Raw genomic sequence first — 22,377 nt, forward strand, 5'->3', positions numbered from 1 at the left:
GGGCAACCAAAAGCATGGATCCTGAAGCCAGACTACGTGGGTTCAAATCCTAGCTCCACCACTCATTAGCATGTCACCTTGGGCAACAGACTCAACCTCTGAGCCTCAGTTTCCCCACCCAGGAAACGAAAATAATGGCCTACCTCATGTGGTTTTTATCATTCAAACCTATAAAGTGCTTGGAACAGTGAATGTGCAAGAAAGAAGGAGCACAAGCAGAAAGAACAGAATTAGCCTTGTTACAGTGCTTAAGTTGGGGAGTGGGTGTGTGAGTGTTAATCTCATATATTCATGTACTTTTGTACATATATCAAATATTATACCTTTCAAATGAGTGAGCTGTGCCATGACAAGGCTCTGTGCTCTCAGGATCAAGAAAAAACCACTGAGGGCAAGGGATGGTGACAGCCCGAGCAGTAATACCTGTTCTGAGCTTGTTGCCCAGAGACCCAGCCCAGCTTCGGAGCAGGCTAACAAGTGGCCCTTCTTCATACTGCTCGGTGTATTGAGCCAGCAGTTCCAGCATCGTAACCTATGCACAGAGTTTATCATTTGTCAGTCATTTTTCAAATATGTAAAAAATGCCAGTGTCTTCACATGCTGCATCAAGATGAGTTCTAGTTGCTTCTAGGAAACTCCTTGAAAGGAACCAAACACGAGGGGCCCTGGAAGGATGAGGGCCCCCTCTCACCCAAGCAAATGAGTGGTGATCTCCATCCACTCTCAGTCCCTCCCAAAGTGGCCAATGAGCTGATGACGTGCAGCATCCTCTCCTCCTTGAGACACCAGCCTCTGATGCTGGTACCAGTACCACTTGTTCCAGCTGACACTTCAGATAAAACTGAACATCTATCTCTGGACCAGACAGATGTTTGGTCTGTTTTCTCTTTTTGCCTCTGCTAGTCTATGGCTGATTAGGCCTTGGGAGAAAAGCATTAAAATGTATATGTAAAACCATCTCCGTCAATCTCCTCCCTCATTCACTTTGAAGTTATGATTTGGGCCGAAAATACTGCATGCTTTTCCAGGTTTGTCAAAGGTGCCCATAGCTGGCTTGTGGCAGAGCTAGGCCCAGCTGATGGCAACAGCTTCTAGACATGTGAGAGAGGCCACCTTGGGCCAACCTGCCTGCGTGCCTCCAGCTGACTGCTGTGGTGTGAGGGGCCCAGGCAAAACCAGTGAGGATGGCAGTGGTGACCCAGCCCAAACTACTGACCACAGAACCACAAGCTAACAACCGCATGCTGTATTAAGCTACTAAATTTGGGGGCTGTTTGCTACACAGCAACAAACAGCTGATTCATTCTCCTACAAAACCAACTTTCAAATATTTCCTTCTTGGTTTCTTTTATTTCATGTTTTGTATAGATATGCTATAAAATGTATATAATGTTTTTGATCAGCATAGTATTTTTGGTTCACATTGCTGTTTCAGATTCTCTCTGTTTAATGGCTGTATAATATCTTTTGTTTGGAAAAATCATAGGTAATTAAACTTTTCTATTCAGTTAGGTATTTAGGTTGTTTCCAGTTTTATTGTGCCACTAATACATTGATGTCAATACATTCAGACAGAGGGCCCTGTCCTGTTTTGGTTATTACCTAAGAATAAATCCATGAATCAGTCAAAAGAGAGGTTTATATAAAGGCACCCTGCCTCTAAGAGGGATGCCAGGAACTCCTTGAGGCCCATGTGCCCAGGGAAGCTTTACTGGCAGTGGTGGGCAGAGCCGGGTGTGCAACTCATGGGACAGTGTCACATCCAGTGTCCTGTCGAATGCCACATGGTCAAGCATAAGCAGCGGACTGTCAGCGCAGAGCCTCCCTCAGTTACACCAAAGCTCTCAGGTTCTCCCCACCCCAGGGCTATGACAGGACGACACTCCCTGTGCCCTTGAAGTCAGAGGTGGTCACAGGACTCATTTTAGGCCAGTGACATGCAGGCTGGTATGACGTTCCCACTGTGACTGGTTCATAACTCTGGGCTTCGGTCTGTATCAGAGGCTGCCACACTGATCCACGTACAGGTGTGGCATTGTTAGGTCTTATGATGTTGTTATGTTTATTATAAATTCCTTCTGTTTCTTTGAAGTACTGTCTAGAATCCTTGAAATTACACCTCTAGATAAGTTATATCATTTCAGGATAATGAAGGGGGTGTCACAAAATATTTTTATAAGAAAGAGGGCATTAGATCCCATAAGTTTAAGAATCACTGCATTAGGGGTCAAAGGACATGAACATTTTTGTGGCTGCTGTTATACAGAACAAGTGTGAAAATCCAAGCATTTCCAGTACAGGAAACATGGGGAGAAACTGACTAACTTTAACTAGAATTTAAATTTAAATGATACAGCAATCCACTTTCCTTTCACTGACACATCACTAGGATGAACATTTACATTCTTTGTTCTAATTTATTAAGTTTATGACAGCTATAACTCTAGCTCCCTCTTGTTACAAGAGCAATATCATCCCAAGAATTAAAATTTGCTTTCTCTTTTCCTCGAGACCTTTATTTTCCTTCGCCTTTCTTTAGCCCAGTGATTGCTACCTGACGACACGAAGCACAGCAGCTTGGCTATCAGTTCCTCGTTCCACTGCCCTGAAGGTACGTACTGGGAGGTCAAAGTCTGTCTGTCCCTTTGTGCCATCAGATGCTGTACAGGGGGAATCCTTCTTGAATGAAAATGGTAAGCAAATCCCCTTCCTGTTCAATTATCTCGTCCAATCTGTTCAACTCCTTAATCACTTCCTTCCACTTCTGTCACTACTTCCCCCTTTCCTGTTTAAGCGACCAAAATTGGACAAATGAACTCACTCTCACAAGAACTAAAATCAGAACAACATAATCATCCAGCCCAGGTGCTAAATGTAACAAAAAAAATAGATAATTGGACTCCTGGCTGATATCCCAAAAGCAGATTTTTTTGCTCCTTTTTTCTTTCCTGTTTGCTACTTGCTTTTGACATCTTTCCTCCTTTTCTAGGTCAGGAGACAAGAAAACATGACTTTAAAAATGAGTTTATTTTCTGCTGCTGATGCCCCCTTGGTGAAAGATTAAATGATTGAAGCCATCAGCTACTATGGGGTTTGGGCATTGCAGTTTCTAGATCCAACACATTATTTGATAAACGACCAGGCGAAGGCAAAGATAGATTAGTCACCTTCTCGACTGAGCGTGCGATGAAGATGAGCTTGTTTCACCTTGTAGATGTGATCCTGAACACGCTATAATGTGTATGTGAGATACACTGTGTGTGTGTATATGCACACAGGCACACAACACATACTATATACTGATACCAATTATACTACATACTAATGTGCTATATACACAAATGTATATACACATATACATTTTTAAGTTTCCACTTTAAAATAATTACAGACCCATACAAAGTTTAAAAAAATTAAAATAGCACAGAGAAGTGGGCTTTTTTTTGTTTCTTCATCACCCAGATTCTCCTAAAAGTGCTATTTTACATAACAATAGTGACTCTCAAAATCAGGAAATTCAATAAAATTTTTATACACTGAATATTCTCATTGTAGTGGAAATCTCATTATTTAAAAATGAACTCAGAAGTAGAAATATTATTTTTTTGCAATACAAGTAATTACACCCTTAGCTAAGTCTGGGGTTTTGGATACTTACACCAGATTTTCCTAAAATGACATGTGGTGTTCTTTCTTCCTCAGTGATTGTTTTCGTGGCTGAACTGTTCTCCAGTTCTGCATATGAAGACTCTTTATCTTCCTCTGTGCACTTGATTAATCCCCAGCGACAGAGTCTTGCTGCACCTGTTCACGAGCCCTTTCTCCAAAGAACTCTAGAGACTGAGCAGTCAGAACAGCTACATTCTTCCCTTTTGAAAAAGATCCTCCTGCAGGTGGAATCAAGCTAGTCTACAGCCAACTCTTGGAAACTCTGAGTCTAAGCAGTTGTGCAAAAGAATGACATCATAAACATGCATTCATAATGAATATCATATGTATCAGGCAACACCATTAGGTAACACCAATAAAAGTTTTTAGGTCAAATGGCTTTTCAAGGCATCTTTGAAGCAACTAAAATTTCTACTCATGAAGTATCTCACTGATTTATGCCAGGTTCAATGAAACTTGGATTAAAAGTCTAAAAAGTAGCATCTAGTGCCAAGGCAGAGACACTTAGAGCGAATTAGAACAAAAAACAGGTGTCTGAGGGAAAACCGCCCAGACGTCACCTACTCTGTACCAAGGACAAACCAGGCATGGGGATGCCTCAGGTTTGTGCCACGTAAGGCAATGGAATCCCTCCAAGTGGCAGTACTTATGGCACTGGGGTCCCAAACCATGTCCTAGCAACACTGGTTATGAATTTTGGGGACCAGTGCAAGACAAAAATGTTCAAAAGTTATTAAGGATTTCAAGATGGTGAGAGCAGAGAATTAAACCAATCAGGGTCCCTCTGAGCACGAAGTCCTGTACGACTATCCAGCTCTCACCCCAGGAAGTTGTACTTAGCCCCCAGGGTCCCAGTAGGACCACCAGACACAAATGTACCTGCATGTACTACATTTTTATTGCACTACATCTGGCCGCCCTGGTTCCTGAGGGCAGCCCAAGTGTCGTCAAGGGTGTACAGTTGAAGAAAAGGCCAAGCAGACACAATTCGCCAACAAGTATTCTAACTTTTCACCTCTATCAGATGCTAAACATCACATCAAAATAAGATTTCTTTGAGGAGAATTTTTAAAGATTGCCTGACTAAAAGAAATTAATGACATAGACAGAGGAGGGGTAGGGAGGGGAGGGGAGGGAACAGGAGAGGTAGGAAGGGAGGGAAGAAGAGCTGAGGAGAAAGAACCACTTTAAACTAGCACATAAACCACCACGTAAATTCGTGCACTGCTCAAAGGAGCTGCAGAGTGGTTAGTTGTTTGTGTGCTTAGTTAAATCTGGATCAAATTTCATCTGTTCTCCCAATGTCTCTTCCCAACAGAAAATAAAGTACATCTTTGTGTTTCCATTCATTCCATCCACATTTATGGAGCACCTGTTCAAGGCATCCGCTGTCTGTATGGAGTACAGTGTGGATTTAAAAGATGACTAAGAAACCTCTGGGGCTCCAGTCTGACAGGAGGGGTCAGCACAGGCACAAACACGAACCTGGGGGGCATCTGTCAGAACCTGACAGGCACAAACACAGCAAGTCAAAATAGATCCCTTTTCTATGATGGTAAGGGAGGAAAGGCTTCTCTCTCTCCCTTCCTCCCCCTCCATATTTGCTCACTGATCTGTCCCAGAAGGTATCTTTGCACCACGAGGAGGCTGCCATTCCATGCACCCGGCCCACACGGAATCAGGCCTCCTCCTGACACAGATGTGGTGGCCCTCACCCTGGGCTGCTGGGACCCAGGCTCACATAGCCCCCTACCCGGGCCTTACTCTCCTTTCAAGATTCCACTCAACCTTCCACTCTGGCACTGGGCACAGCCCTGCTGCTTTCTGTCTCCATCAAGACCTTGCTTCTGGAAAGACTGCCTACAGCTCTGTAAGGAAAGCCCCTCACATGGCCCAGGCTAAAGCAGGCCCCTCACACCGCATGAATCCACTGTGCATTTACTAAACATCTATTGTGTATCCTGCATGACACTAACAACAGGTGAAGGATGCTGAGTTTTTCATCAAGTGTACAGGTATGCCTCAAAGATTCTGTGGGTTTGTTTCCAGACCACCGCAATAAAGTGAGTTTTGTGATAAAGTGAGTTATGTTCTTTGTGCTGGGGTGGGGGGATTATGGGTCTCGCCTTTGATTTGTAAAAAATGCAGCATCTGAGAAACATAATAAAGTGAACCACAGTAAAACAAGTATGCCTGTGCTGATAACTATGATTAACACTTTGCACACCTCACTTAACCCTCATGACATCCAGGCAGAGTTTGGGTTATCACCCCATTTAGAGATGGGGGAGGGGGGCCTCAGAGAGACAAGGAACTTGCCCAGTGTGTTGCATGTCCAGTCCCTACTCATGCCAGAGTAGGGACCAGACCCCAGCTCCCAGAAATCAGACCATCACGTCACACAGACCCCAGAGCTGCATTCAGTGTACAGGAATGAGGTGGTGAACACAGAGATCAGGGAGCTTGGAATCAAACAGAGAAGACGAAACAGCAGGAATCACCCAGCCCTGCACAGCACAGGTAGCACAGCAGCGAGTGAGATACGGAGGCCAGGTTTCACTCAGTCACTTTGAGGATGCTTACCCTGAGCCCACCCGCCCAGGCCTCAGGGTGTCCTCACCCCAGAGCCCCTCCCTCCTTTGCAGTGATGGCTTGACTTTGGCCCCGAAGGCTAAGATCTGGCCAGCCAAGTCACAGGAATGCACTGGCCTGCAGGAGGTGAGACGGCCAGGGCAGGAGGGCCTCTGAGTGCCAGGCTCAGTGCTCATCCACCCCCAATGTGTTCTTTGACCTCTCTCAGCCCCTCCCCATTTAAACAAAATCATGTGCTCCCCTCCTCCCGAAAAACTGGAATTTCTGTGATATCTGAAGCCATGATCCCTTGGGCAAAAGTTAGTGGGAGCTATGGCAGCCCCTGAAGAAGGCAGGGGCCTGTGTTTGCCTCAGTCCCCTCCTGACTGCGCCCGAGATTTCAGGGGCCTGCTGCCCTCATGCTGGTCTCTGCCAGGTCCTGAAGCCCACTGATTTGGACACTTCTGGTCCAGGGATCCCACGCAGCTGGTGTCAGACCCTAGGAGCGAGGTCCTGATCCTCATCTCTACCCTCTCCCTGCTTCCCACTTTGATGGATAAGCCATCTGTGACTGGCCCAACTCACCTGAAAGGGTGGGGCCCAGCTCAGGAGCACTCCTACCCTATGGGACAGCAGCTGACTGGCTGGCTGCTCCTAGCTGCTAAGCCCCACACTCCACACAGACTTTTCTTTCTGGCCCACACCTTCTCTCTCTAGACGTGGATAATACCCATTCTCACCCCCAGATCCTGTGCAGCTAGGACATCGGCAGAGAGTACAGTTCTGGCCCCTGGGACCCAGAGGAATCCAGCTGAGACTCTGGGGAAGGGTTGCCTGTAAGGTGTTGATGAGACACCCAGGAACTGTGTTGATGTTGTGGAGTTGAATATGGAGAAGAGGCTGGGACTGAGAGGGCAGACAGCCCCTGAGCCAGGCATAGGGGGTGATACGTACTCTTATGGTTTAGACCATGCTTCTTGTGATTCTACAGCCACTGTGCTTGTCCTGAGTGGTAACCCCACCAGCAACTCAGTCCAAGCTGAACTCCCCGAAGCATGTTCGTCCACTTTCTGAAACACAGGGCCTCTGCTGCTGGTGGCCCGGGGTTCCCTCCCCAGCTTCCCACCTCTCCTTATTGCAGAAGTTTCCATGCCGTTCCTGAAGCTCAAGTCCTAACAACAATAACAACAAAACGTCCAGTGTCATTGGAATAGATAGGACTGTGCAAAGTAAAGGGCAATGGGCAGAATGTTAAAAAAAGGAAATCACATAAAGTTTTCTATAGCAGGGTCCCCAACCTCCAGGCCACGGAACGGGACCAGTCCAGGCCTGTCAGGAACCGGGCCAAGCAGCAGGAGGTGAGGTTGAATGTAATGTGCTTCAGTCATCCTGAAACCAACCACCCACCCACGGTCCGTGGAAAAACTGTCTTCCACGAAACCAGTCCCTGGTGCCAAAAAGGTTGGGGACCGCTGTTCTGTAATTACCTACTGTACAAACCCCTTCAAAGGAAAAAAATTCTCCTTAACCCCCAATGTTGACTTAAGTTGTTTCAAATTATAATGTTACTTACACACGTGCAAACATAAAACTAGATATAAACACCATCTGTTTATAGCTCTTGTTCAATTATAAACTATGAAATCAAATACAAGCAAAGCTACAAAACCAAGAGTCAAACCGATGGCCCTAATAACATGTGGTAGATGTGGTTCCTTTGTGGGCTCTGCCCCGGCCTCTGAGGGCTGGGGGAGGGGCCCTTCCCCTCTGGTTTCTGAAATCTCCCATCCAGCCGCACACCGTACCATCCCTTGGCCTTCACCTGGCACAGACACATAATTTTATTCATAGAAAACCTATATCTCTTCTTTCCTGGCTGGCTCCTGGTAACCAAGGGGCTATTACCTGGGGGTATTATATGTAAGACCCAGGGCTTATGTGTAACAGACACCAGAGCTGGAAGCACACAGCAGTCTCGGGTTGTATGGTTGGTATCCAGATAACCTGCACAACTCACTTAGACGATGCCTCTTTAGTTTACCACCAACATTAAAACAACGCATTCCTGCAAAGAACTCTAGATTCCAATTTGGAAAACAGCACCCAAATCCATCTTGCTGTACAGGAACTGCCATCATCAAGGTGATTCTGGGTGTAAATCCCCATCTGTTGGTCTTGGGGGCAGATCCCTGAAACCTTCTGCTCCTAGTGCTGCTGGGTCAGGTAGTCCTCTGCCTGCTGGCCCTGCTCTCTCTCAGGGGAGCAGAACACTGATCTTTCCCATAAGGGGAGCCATCATCCACACCCATCACCTGTTACCACTGCTCCTCCACCCCTCTCTTGGCCATCAGATCTCAGGCTCCTCAGCGCTGGTGCACCATGGTGCTGCAACAGAATTCACCCAACCTCCCTCTGATTTCAGGGCACTCTACACTTCTCCCTCACAGGCCTTTTGACATCTCCATGTGCTGATCACTGGGGCTCACCTACAGCTGGGAGGTTAGGGCCCCAGTGAAAATGTTCCTTCAGGTTTACTGCGTGGTTCCCTTCAGGATAAGAGAGAGTCCAGGTTCTCCTGCTGAGGTCCAATCCTCACCCTCTACCACACCACATTCCAGCACCTGAGTCCTGCTTACCTAGGAGAAGAATTTGGGATTTTTCCCTGTAGTTTGTGGGTGGGGGAAACCCCAGGGATAGAAAGTGAGGTGTATGTGGGGCTGGGGGGCTTCTTCCTTTCTTTGTTATCATGTATTCATTCTTTTCCTTCCTTCAGCATTAACATTTATTTTTTAAAATTTTATTATTATTCTTGTTATTTTATTATGGTTGTCTCAATTTTTTCCCCTTTGCCCTCCTCCACCTAGCCCTTCCCCCAGTCTCACACTCAATTCCTACACTGTCTTCTGTGTCCATGGGTCATTCATGTATGTTTTTTGATCACTTTCCTTCTTTTCAGCCTTATCCCCCTGCCCCCTGGCAGCTGTCAGTCTGTTCCATGTTTCTGTGTCTCTGGTTCTATTATGCTAGTTAGTTTATTTTGTTCATTAGATTCCTCTTATAAGTGAGATCATATGGTATTTGTCTTTCACAGATTGACTTATTTCACCTAGCACATCATGGTCTCCAGTCCCAAAACATGCAGTAGCAAAAGGTAGGGATTCCTTCTTACTTTCTGCTTTGTAGTATTCCATTTGTAAATGTTCCACATATTTTAAAAATATATTTTATTGATTATGCTATTACAGTTGTCCCATTTTCCCCCTTCATTCCCCTCCACCCTGCCCACCCTCTCCCACCCACATTCCCCACCTTTAGTTCATGTCCATGTGTCATAAGTTCTTTAGCTTCTACATTTCCCATACTATTCTTGCCCTCCCCCTGTCTATTTTCTACCTATTGTCCATGCTACTTATTCTCTATCTTTTCCCTCTATCTCCTCCTCCCACTTCCCTGTTGCTAACCCTCCATGAGATCTCCATTTCTGTGGTTCTGTTCCTGTTCTGTTTGTTTGCTTAGTTTGTTTTTGTTTCAGGTGTGGTTGTTACTAACTGTGAGTTTGATGTCTTTTTTTACTGTTCATATTTTTTATCTTCTTTTTCTTAGATAAGTCCCTTTAACATTTCATATAATAAGGGCTTGGTGATGAGGAATTCCTTTAACTTGGCCTTACCTGAGAAGCACTTTATCTGCCCTTCCATTCTAAATGAAAGCTTTGCTGGATAGAGCAATCTTGGATGTAGGTCCTTGCCTTTCATGACTTGGAATACTTCTTTCCAGCCCCTTCTTGCCTGCAAGGTCTCTTTTGAGAAATCAGCTGACATTCTGATGGGAACTCTTTTGTAGGTAACTGTCCCCTTATCTGTTGCTGCTTCTAGAATTCTTTCCTTTATTTTTACCTTGGCTAATGTAATTATCATGTGCCTTGGTGTGTTCCTCCTTGGGTCCAACTTCTTTGGGACTCTCTGAGCTTCCTGGACTTCCTGTAAGTCTACTTCCCTTGCTAGATTGGGGAAATTCTCCTTTATTATTTGTTCAAATAACTTTTCCACTTGTTGTTTTCCCTCTTCCCCTTCTGGTACCCCTATAATATGGATGTTGGAATGTTTCAAGATGTCCTGGAGGTCCCTAAGCCTCTCCTCATTTTTTTGAATTCTTGTTTCTTCCTTCTTTTCTGTTTGGTTGTTCCTTTCTTCTTTCTGGACCCTTCCGTTGATTTGAAACCCAGTTTTGTTCCCATCACTATTGGTTCCCTGTGCATTTTCCTTCCTTTCTCTTATTGTAGCCTGCATTTGTTCATCTAATTTATGACCAAATTCAACCAATTCTGTGAGCACCCTGATCACCAGTGCTTTGAACTGTGCATCTGATAGGTTGGCTATCTCTCAGTCACTTAAAAAAGTGGCTCTGGGGCTTTTAACTCTGTTTGCACCATCTTTTTTATTTTTTTTTCCTTTGGTCTGGTTGCTATGAGGGGCGGAGCCATAGGTGTTCACCAGGGCGGGGCACCTCAGTCGCTGGGTGTGACATTGTATGTGGGGGTGTGGTCTGAGAGGGAACAATGGCGCCTGCTCTGCTCTCTCTAGGACTTCAGTCCACTTTGCTGCTTCCCACAAACAAATTGGGCCCTTCTGGTGCTGGCTCCTGGGCAGGTGGGCTTGTGTACTTTCTTGAACTCTGTGTGAGGCTGAGAGAATCTCCTGGCCTCAACTCCCACAGGTGTTTTCAGTCGGTGCCTTCAGGCTTTGTTTCCCTGCGCTGGGTCCCTGGGTTGCTCGGTCTGTGTTGCTGCCCGTTTTTGCTTAGTCTGTCTGCGCAAGACTGTGTAGCTGCAGACAGCCTGCTGCCTGGTGCACCTCACTGGGTCTGATCGTTGCCTCCCACGCCCAGGGTCTGCCACTGGTTCGTCAGCTGCCCCTGTGCTTCTGCGGTCCGCCAACTGCTATCTGCATGCTGCACGTGCATCTGCCAGCCACCGATTTTTCCTCCCGGGACCCCTTGACCCCTCTCCGTAGGCCTCCAACTCCACCCCTCGTTACTGGTCTGGATGTATGGTAGTCAGACTTCTGTTTGGTTCATTTCTCTCTGTTCTGGTTGTTTTTTGTTTGTAAATTTTTGTTGTCCTTAGTTTTGGTTGCATGAAGAGGCATAGTGCGACTACCTATGCCTCCATCTTGGCCGGAAGTGACATTTTTTTGATCCACTCATTTACTGATGAGCACTTAAGCTGTTTTCAGCACTTGGCTATTGTAAATAACACTGCTATGAATATTGGGGTGCATCGGTTCTTCTGAATTGGTGTTTTGGGATTCTTAGGGTATATTTCCAGCAGCAGAATGGCTGGGTCCAAAAGCAGTTCCATTTTTAATTTTTTGAGGAAATTCCATACTGTTTTCCACAGTGGCTGCACTAGTCTGCATTCCCACCAACAGTGCACACTATTGTGTTCCCTTTTCTCTACATCCTTGCCAGCATTTGTTGTTTATTGATTGATTAATGATGGCCATTCCGAAAGGTGTGAGGTGAAATCTCATTGTGGGTTTAATTTGCATCATGTCTATGGGCCAATGTATGTCCTCTTTGGAGAAGTGTCTATTCAGGTCCTTTGCCCATTTTTTAATTGGATTGTTTGTCTTTCTGGAGTTGAGTCACATTAGTTCTTTATACATTTTGAAGATTAAACACTTGTCTGATGTATCACGGACAAACATATTCTCCCACATAGTCGATTTCCTTTTCATTTTGATCATGGTTTATTTAGCCATGCAGAAGCTTTTTAATTGGATGTAGTTCCACTTATTTTTTCCTTTATTTCCCTTGCCCTAGGTGATATATCAGCAAAAATATTGCTACAGGGATATCTGAAATTTTACTGCCTATGTTGTCCTCTAGGACTTTTATGGTATCATGACTTCTATTTAAGTCTTTTACCCATCTTGAGTTTATTCTGGTATATGGTGGAAGTTTGTGGTCTAGTTCATGTCTTTGCATGTACCAGTCCAGTTCTCCCAACACTATTTATTGAAGAGGATATTTTTACTCTGTTGCATGCTTGTGCCCACTTTGTCAAATATTAATTGACCACAGAAACAGGTTTATTTTTAGGCTCTGTATTCTGTCTCACTGATCTATGTGTCTGTTCTTATGCCAGTACCAGACTGTTTTGATTACAGTGGCCTTATAGTATAGCTTGATATCAGGTATTGTGAACCCTCCAACTTCATTCTTCCTCCTCAAGATTGCTGAGGCTATTCATGGTCTTTTTTGGTTCCATGTACATTTTTGAAATATTTGTTCTAGATCAGTGAAATGTGCCACTGGTATTTTAATAGGAATTACGTTGAATCTATAGATTGTTTTGGGTAGTATGGACATTTTAATGATGTCAATTCTTCCAACCTATGAACATGGTATATGTTTCCATTTATTTGTATCTTCCTCAATTTCTTTCTTTAGTATTCTATAGTTTTCTGAATACAGGTCTTTTACCTCCTCGGTAAAATTTATTACAAGGTACTTTATTTTTCTTGCTGCTATAGTAAATGGGATTTTTTTCTAGTTGCTTTTTCTTTCTTTTTTTCCCAACTCCATAGAACTAAACACCATTTTTTTCTTTTTTTAATAATTATTTTATTGCTGTTCAATTACAGTTGTCTGCATTTTCCCCCAACCACTCCCCCAAACCCCAGCCAAACCCACCTCCCCCCCTTGCTTCAATCCTCCCCCAGCTCCGGTTTTGTCCATGTGTCCCTCATAGTAGTTCCTGAAAACCCTTCCCCTCACTGTTTCCTCCCACCTCCCCTCTGGTTACTGTCAAATTGTTCTTAATTTCTATGTCTCTGGTTATATTTTGTTTATTTTTTCTTTTATTGATTATGTTCCAGTTAAAGGTGAGATCATATGGTTTTTATCCCTCACCACCTGGCTTATTTCACTTAGCATAATGTTCTCCAGTTCTATCCATGTTGTTGCAAAGAGTAGGAGCTCCTTCTTTCTCTCTGCTGCATAGTATTCCGCCGTGTAAATGTACCATAGTGTTTTGATCCATTCATTTACTGATGGGCACTTAGGTTGCTTCCAGCACTTGGCTATTGTAAATTGTGCTGCTATGAACATTGGGGTGCATAGGTTCTTTTGGATTGGTGTTTCAGGGTTCTTGGGATATAATCCCAGCAGTGGTATTGCTGGGTCAAAAGGCAGTTCCATTTTTAGTTTTCTGAGGAAATTCCATACTGTTTTCCCAGTGGCTGCACCACTCTGTATTCCCACCAACAGTGCAGTAGGGTTCCTTTTTCTCTATCCTAGTTGCTCTTTCTGATAGTTCATTGTTGGTGTATATAAACACCATCAACTCTGAATATTGACTTTGTATCCTGCTTTTGCCAAATTCACTTATTAGGTTGAGTAGTTTTTTGGTGGAGACTATAGGGTTTTCTATGTACACAATCGTGTCATCTGCAAACAATGACAGTTTTGCTTCCTCCTTTCCAATTTGGATGCCTTTTATTTCATTTTCTTGTCTGATTGCTCTGGCTAGAACTTCCAATACTATGTTGAATAAGAACAGTAAAAGCAGACACCCTTGTCTTGTCCCTGATCTTAAGGGGAAAGCTTTTAGTTTTAGCCCATTGAGTATGATGTTGGCAGTAGGTTTTTTGTATATGGCCTTTTTATGTTGAAATATGCTCCCTCTATTCTCACTTTGCTGAGTGTTTTTATCATAAATGGGTGCTAGAGTTTATCAAATGATTTTTCAGCACTTATTGATATGATCATGTGATTTTTGTCTTTCATTTTGTTTCTGTGGTATTATGTTTATTGATTTGCAAATATTGTACCATCCTTGCATCCCTGGGATGAACCCCACTTGATCATGATATATGATCTTTTTAACATATTGCTGGAACTGGACTGTCAACATTTTGTTGAGGATTTTAACATCTATGTTCATCAGAGAGAATGGCCTGTGGTTTTCTTTCTTTGTTGTGTCTTTACCTGGTTTTGGAATTTAATTCTAGCCTTGTAAAAACAGTTTGGGAGTCTTCCCTCTTCTTGATTTTTTTGGAATAGTTTAAGAAGGACAGGAGTCAGTTCTCTGAATGTTTGGTAAAATTTACTGGTGAAACCATCCAGTCCAGGACTTTTGTGTGCCAGGAGTTTTTGATTACTGCTTCCTTTTCTCTAGTTCTTATCAGTCTATTCAAGCTTTCTGCTTCTTCTTTGCTGCTTCTTTGGAAGATTGTATGTTTCTTGAAATTTATCCATTTCTCCAGGTTGTCCAATTTCTTGGCATATTTTTTTTGTAGAAATTCCTTATAATCCTTTGTATTTCTGTGTTATCAGTTGTAATCTCTCCTCTTTCATTTCTAATTTTATTTATTTGGGTCCTCTCTCCTTTTTTCTTGATGAGTTTGGTTAAAGGTTTGCCAATTTTGTTTTTTTCAAAGAACCAGCTCCTGGAATTCATTGATTCTTTGAATCTGCTGTTTCTATGTCATTTAATTCTGCTCTGATCTTGATTATTTCCTTCCTTCTACTCACTCTGGCCTTTTGTTGTTGTTGTTTCTCTAGTTCTTGTAGGTGTAGGGTTAAGTTGTTTATTTGATATTTTCTATTTTCTTTAGGTAGGCCTGTATTGCTATGAACTTCCCTCTCAGGACAGCCTTCGCTGTGTCCCATAGGTTTTGGGTTGTTGTGTGTTAGTTTTCCTTTGTTCTCAGATACTTTTGGATTCCTTCCTTAATTTCATGTTAACCCATTCATTATTTAATAACATGTTATTTAGTCTCCATGTATTTGAATGTTTTTGAGTTTTTTCCTTTAGGCTGGTTTCTAGTTTCAAGCCACTATCAAGATGCTTGATATAATTTTAATTTTCTTGAATTTTTTGAGGTTTGTTTTGTGTCCTACTATGTGGTCTGTTTAAAAAAGATCCATATGCATTTGAAAAGAATGTATATTTTGCGTCTTTGGGGTGAAATGCTCTGTAAATACCAATTAAGTCCATTTCATCTAGAGTGTCATTCAGTGCCACAATATCCTGTTGATCCTTTGTTTGAAAGATCTATCCATTGTTGACAATGGGGTGTTAAAATCCCCTAAGATGAGTGTGTTGCAGTTGATCTCTTTCTTAAAACCCTCCGAGATTTTCCTTGTGTATTTAGGTACTCCTATGTTGGATGGCATACATGTTTACAAGGTTTATATCCTCTTGCTGGACCACTCCCTTAAGTATTACAATGTGTTCTCCTTTGTCTCTGTGTTACAGCCTTTATTTTGAAGTTTATTTTGTCTGATATAAGTATTGGTACCCCAACTTTTTTTTTCATGTCTGTTTGCTTGTAATATTTTTTTTCTATCCCTCCATTTTCAGCCTGTATAGACCTTTTATTCTGAGGTGGGTATTTTGTAGGCAGCATATATGTGGGTCATGTTTTCTTATCCATTTAGCTACCCTATGTCTTTTGAGTGGAGTGCTTAATCCATTTATATTTAAGGTTATTATTGATAAGTGTTTATTCATTGCCATTTTCCCTTTGTACCTCTATTCCCCTCTCTCTTTATCTTCTTAAAGCAGTCCCAGAAATATTGAAACACTTCACAAATTTGCATGTCATCCTTGTGCAGGGGTCATGATAATCTCTGTATTGTTCCAATTTTAATATATGTGCTGCCAAAGTGAACACTCAGCTTTTAGATTAGAGACTATTTCTTAATGGTTTTAAATACACTTGAATTTTAAAATTCAAGCCACATTAAATGGTTTTAAGTAAAAAGTGAAAGTTTCCTACCCAAACCCATACATCTAGGACCTTACTCCAGGAATAACCATTCTTCAGCAGTTTTTGTTCTGCTGGAAGAAGTGTCTAGTGTCAAGGTCAAACAGACTCCCGTGTCCTGTTCCAGTTTGCTTCATATTTAGACCATGCTTTTCTTGAGTGGTTTTGTTTTTCCTGGAGTCTTAATGGACTTTTCCCCCTTTATTTCAAGAAGAAACATATGACTTTTCTATCACATCAAGAAGATCTTCTTGCTTCTTAATTGTCCTATTTTGAACTAAAATCACTCCCTTCTTGAAGTCCTTCTTTTGATTCTTCTGACTTCCTATTCCAATTTGGACTAATCGTGTGCTGGGTTCACCATACCACTGTATCCAGTTATTTCTTCAAACATACTCCTCTTGGACTAGGTCCAGAAAGCATGCATGTCTTCTAACTCTTAATTCCTTTTATGCTTTTCTGCAGTTCATCTATAAGTAATGCTTTTTAGAAAGTGCATAGCATGTAAATTTATTGAGCATTTGAAGATCTGTAAGTCTTTATTTCACATATTTAATCAATAATTTGGCCAGCTATAAAATTTTACATTCAAGGTAACTTTCTTCTGAATTCTAAAGGCATTGTCATTCAAAGTGTGGCATTCAAAGTGTGGTTCACAAACAGCAGCCTCCCTGAACCTGAATGTGAACAAGATGCCCAGGGATATATGGGTGAGTTCCAGTTGAGAAGCACTGTGCCAGCCTTCATCGCAGCTGCTCAGAGGGCTGAGGTCAATCAGACCCTCTCTTCCTCAGCCTAAAGTCTGGGGAACCTCTGTTTGTCCTTGGTGCCTTAGGCTCTGACCTCTGCCAGTGGCTCCTGTCAATGCCAGACTTGTTCCTTTCTTCAGGTCCAGGAAATATTCTTTCACTTCTCTGCTTTTATCTGCCTCTCTGCAGTATCTGTTTCCCCTTCCTAGGTTGATCATGTCTCCTGGCCTTTTCCTTTTATTTCTCTTCATTTGGTTTTTCTGATCTTCATTCTGAGAAGTTTCCTCAAATGTATCTTTTAGCACTTATATTGGATTTTTAAAATTTTGTGGACATTTAATTTATTATAGTACTGTTCTCTGCACTATGGTTACTATGACTTAAAGAACTATGGTTCTTTGAATGCTCATTTTTCATAGCATGCTATTCCTGTTTAATGAATAAAATATCTCACATCTCTAGGGACACTAATTAGTTTTAGTTTCTCAGTTGTGTTTCCTCCAGCACCAGTGTTCATCTTTCTCCTTCTTTTCCATGTTGTTGATTTTCCTTAAGTGTCTGATCATCCTCATTAAATATCACAGAACCACTATTCATTTGCTTAAGTATGATGATGGTATTATACTTATGTAAGAAAATGGCCTTATTTTTAGACAATGAATGTTGCAGTTTTTAGGGATGATGTGTCTGATATCCACAATTTAAGTGGTCACACACACTCAGAGACAAAGACAGAGACAGAGACAGAATAAGGAACATTTAAACATAGTGAAGTATAAGGGGGGACCCCAAAAATCAGAATTTATTTATAAAAAAATATATATTTGTTCTTACATGTTTAAACTTCAGTCACCTTCAAAGTACTCTCCATCTGATGTAATATATCAAGATATTTTCCCATTGCTCAGAATAGTTTTTGAACTTGAACTTTGATGCTTTTTAGTGCTTCCACCATTTTTTGTTTTACCTCTTCTGTATCAGCAAAATGTTTCCCTTTGAGGACTTTTTTCATCCAGGGAAACAAACAAACAAAAATGTCACCTGGGCTGAGATCAGGTAAATAGGGAGGGTGGGGCATGGGGGTCATGCCAGTTTTGGTCGAAATCTGCTGAGCACTCAGTGGGACGTGGGCAGGTGTGCCCATAAATCACCCATCGTGAAATGAGCAAACCTGTTGAAAGACTTTTCAAAAAAAATTCACTGAAGCAAAATGCTGCCTCTTACAACACCACCAGCTGATACACTGATACAGATGGGTTCCTGGAACACTCACCTAGTAAGGGAAGCCTATATTACAAGGGGCCCACCCTCCACAAGACAATTCTGGTGTTTGGGGGGTCCCCCTTGTACTAACATTTAGAAGTGGAGAATATTCTGAAGTGTTATTGTACTAGACTTTCCATTTTTTCTTTTGAAATTTCTGTTTGAAAATTTTCATAGTAAAAGTTGGAAATAAAAAAGAAAAAAAAAATCTCCGAATATCCTAGGGAAAATATGTTTGGGGCCTGAAATCCCTAAGGGATCAGCTTTCTTATAGGAAACCAGATATCTACATGGTTTTTAAGCAACTTAGGCTATAGGTCATTTGCATTTGTGCTTACTGCGGTGCTTGCAGAGTGATGAACAATGCATGCACAATGTCTGACTGATATTCTTCAGGAAATCTGCCCAAGTGGATTGGGAAGGCTCCTATCCTAGTGAAACTCTAATGAAGTAAAAGAAAGTGAAAATGGGATTTCATGGATGTGGGTAGTAATTGGATTTGGTGGAGGATATGATTAAATTTCACCAAAGGCCTCCAACCCCTGCCCCAGGAACATAATGAAAGGGTCAGAAGACCTCCTGACTTGCTGAAAGGGAACTGTGTGAAGCCTGCAGAGACTCTAAAGCACGTGCCTGATCTGTCCACAGCTCTTCAGCCATGGAATGGCAGACACAGCACCTTTGCAATCTCTAGAGTCTCACCTTCAGGCAGAGGGCTAGACGTGCTGGAGTTAATACAGAATGCCGTGGACTCATTGATCAGTTTCCGAGCCCTGGTTTCCTGAAATTTTCATCTCTACTTCAGAAAGTGGGATCACAGCAGAGTCCAATCTGGAGAAGGGGTGCCTCCTCAGTATGGGCAGGTTCCAACACTCAAGCGCAAGGCCAGCTGACCAATGCAGAGCACCAGCACCACCCTCCCCACCATCTTGTGGGTGCTGGGCAGCCTGAAAGCTCTGGAGACAAAGGCAGGCATGTGAACTGACAGGTTTCCTGTTACAGGGTGTTGACAATGGGCAGGCAGAAGGGCTGACACCCCCCGCCCCCACACAAAGCTAATGTACTCAGAGGTCTTGGGTTCCCACTTAGTGTCCTCCCCGGGTGGTTTCCAGAGCTGGTCAAGTGGTCTGACGTGGGAGGCCGGCCATCTTGCTAATAGGCAGCTTCACAGAAATGCCTGTTCTCAACCCCTGTGACTCAGTGTCTTTCCAGAGATATCCACAAGAAACATCTCCCACCTCAGCCGTGTCCACTAAGTTCATCCACCACGACCATCCCATTAACCTTCCATTCTCCAGGAATCTCTCAAACTCCTGGTCCTCTGACGGCCCCTCTCCCAGCACCATCAGTGCCCCTGAGAACTGCTCCGTTCTATTTTTTCTTCCAGTTATTTCACAGGATTTTGAAGAGGGAGGAGCAGCATGGTGTTCATACCATCATCCTGAACCAAGAGTCCTCCCCTGGTTTCTAGTCTTCCCCTTTACACTGCAGCATCCAAGTATCTTCCCTCTCATTCTTGATGCCTTGCAGTTGCCTCACCACCCCTCCACCACCTTTCATCCTCCCTCTTCTTAGCGGTAAGTCAGGAAAGTCAGGACCATGCCTGGTCTCATGACACCACTGCAGAAAAGAGTTAACCCAGCAGGCCTGAGCCTGCTGTTCTCAGAAAAGCCTGCATGCAAAGTTGGTCCCGGGAGGCATCAAGAACTTAGATGTGGGGAGGGTTCCCAGAATTCCCTGACTGGTCAGTGTGGTTCCTGTGCTTAAGCTGTGCAAAGACCATGGTTTATGTTACCACCTGTTTTCCTTCTGAAAGTGGAACTTTGATACATGCGAGGGAGAAGGTGCCCAATAAAAGCTATCATGCTGGGTCTCCAGTGAGCACCCCTGGTAAACAAGACTTCACCTGGGCCATCACCAGCCAGTGCTGCAGAATGAAGCTTGTCCTGTGTGACTCCAGTGGGAGGGGCATGCACACTCCCAGTTGGCTTCAGACTTTACCCCTTTGCCTTTTCCCCTTGATGGGTTTGTGTTTTACCCTTTTGCTACAATAAATCATAACCAGAATTACAACTCGATGCTGGGTCCTGTGAGTCCTCCAGAGAACTGTCAAGCCGGGACCCCTGACACACACCACACTGATTATAAAATGTGTTTCCTATTCTTGGTAAGCTTCCATTGTGGCTTGAGGTATTGTACTATTTGTCCAGCACGTGTTGAAAAGATGTCTGTCTGGGAAAATGGCCAAAAAGGTCTACACAGCCTGGTTTTAGGAGCTTTGGTGACCTCCTTCCTGGCAGACAGTGAAACTTCTGTCCTCAGCCTGGGCCCTGAAGCCATATGTGGGTTCTTACTGCACATGGGCTCCACCTGCCCCTCCGTGCCGGCACATGTCCCCAAGCAGACGGCCCTGTGTCCCTGCACAACTGCCCTCCACGGTCAGAGTCCTGCACTTGCACGTCCCTGCTCCATCCACAGGACAAACAGCCAGCAGTCCCTGTTTCTCCGCATACTTCCACTTTGGTTCACAAAATTGTGAACACTCCCACATTGAAGTTACACAGCCTTTCTGCAGGACCCACAGAGAGACTTGCAATTAAAGCTCTTAATCACAACTTCGGGGTGAGACGATGTTGAGCTGCATGCTTGAGTTTAAAATCCACGCTAAGAGGAAGCTGTTGAAAAACCTCACACACTTGGATCACCAGCCAAGAGGGAAATGTGAATTAGTGCAATGTCTAAATTACTGAATATTCTTAACCAGTGTTTTTAAGTAGCAGGGACACAAAAGACAAGACAGTTTTAAATCTACCCAAATTAAACAACTTCTTAAATAATTCCCCCCACATCATGTTCTTTACTATAGATATCTTTATAAGTTAAAATAATAAGTGGGCAGGAGACAACTGTCAGAGTACCACTTTATATTTTAGTTTTCAATGGACTAAACTGTATCTGAATAGCATTCTAAAAATATCTGCATTACTCTTGAAGTTAGCAATTTTTTCATTACAAAACTTTTTATTATGAAAATATTTCAATATAATTTTTTCAATTCTTTTTATATCATTGGAGATTCACATGCAGTTGTAAGATATGATTCAGTGACCCCCTGTACCCTTGCCCAATTTCTCCCAAGAGTAATATCTTGCACAACTATAGTGTAATACCACAACCAGGAAGATAATGTTGGCACAACCCGTAGAGCCTATTCAGTCTCTGCCAGTTTTAGATGCAGGTGTGTGTGTGTGTGTGTGTGTGTGTGTGCGTGCGCACACACATTTACTTCTATGCAATGTGATCACATGTGTAGTGACCACTACAGTCAAATATGTAACAGCTCTGTCCCGAGCATGTCTCATGCTGCCTTTTCAGAGGCATAGCCACTTCCCTCTCTTTCTCCTCCCTCACTCCTGGCAACGCTGATCTAATCCCCATCTCTATAATTTCATGTCTGAATGTGGTAAGAACATTTAAGATCTACTCTCTCATCCACTTGCGAGTGTGTAGCACAGCACTGTTAGCTGTTGCCACCCTGCTGTACGTTAGACCCCAGACCAACTCACCTTTGACCTGCATCTCCGCATCTCCCCTAGCCTCCTGTCAATCACCATTCTACTCTTTCTACAAGCCCTGCTTTTTTATATTCCATGTATAAGTGGCACCATACAGTATTTGTCTTTTTCTGTCTGATTTATTTCACTTAGTATAATGCCCTCAAAGTCCATTTATGTTGTCTCAAATGGCAAGATAGCCTTCCTTTATCTTGCTGAGTGATTTTCTACTTTATATATATCCCATTTACTTTATCCATTCATGCATCTATGGACACTTAAATTGTTTCCATGTCATGGCTATTGTCTTTAATGCTACAATGAATATGGAGGTGCAGATATTTCTTTGAGATCCTGATTCCATACCTTTTGAATACATACTCAGAAGTGGGGATTGTTGTAACATCTGGTAGTTGTGTTTTTAATTTTTTGAGGAACCTCCATGGTGCTTTCCATAGTGGTTGCACCAATTTACATTGCCACTAATAGTGCACAAGTGTTCCTTTTCTACACATCCTCACAAACACTCATTGCCTCTTGTCTTCTTCAGAATAGCCATTCTAACCAGTATGAGGTGATATCTCACTGTGGTTTTGATTTGCATTTCCTGATGATTCATAATGTTAAGAAATTCTTAACGTTCCTCTTGGCCATCTGTATGTCTTCTCTGAAAAAATATTGAGATCATCTGCCCATTTTTAAAAAATCAGATTGTTTACTATTGAGCTGTATAAGTTCCTTGCATATTTTGAATATTAAACCCTTATCAGATGGAAGGTTTGCACGTATCTTCTC

The 22,377-nt window shown here is 42.9% G+C and overlaps 1 protein-coding gene and 1 non-coding gene across 2 annotated transcripts in view; both read right to left on the reverse strand.

Annotated features, from left to right (window-relative positions):
• ACOXL (acyl-CoA oxidase like) overlaps positions 1–22,377 on the reverse strand; it is a 272,913-nt gene that overhangs the window by 98,388 nt on the left and 152,148 nt on the right. Inside the window, 1 exon segment of the mRNA XM_045827274.1 lies at positions 426–532. Within this exon segment, the coding sequence (XP_045683230.1) occupies positions 426–532 (107 nt within the window).
• Positions 15,820–15,923, reverse strand: LOC123812227. Its single transcript, XR_006784515.1, has one exon. It is a non-coding gene; the product is annotated as a U6 spliceosomal RNA (small nuclear RNA).

Source organism: Phyllostomus hastatus, unplaced genomic scaffold, assembly GCF_019186645.2.
Source record: "Phyllostomus hastatus isolate PE091 unplaced genomic scaffold, TTU_PhHast_1.1 phas_scaffold_78, whole genome shotgun sequence".
In the NCBI taxonomy this organism is placed as follows: Eukaryota; Metazoa; Chordata; class Mammalia; order Chiroptera; family Phyllostomidae; genus Phyllostomus; species Phyllostomus hastatus.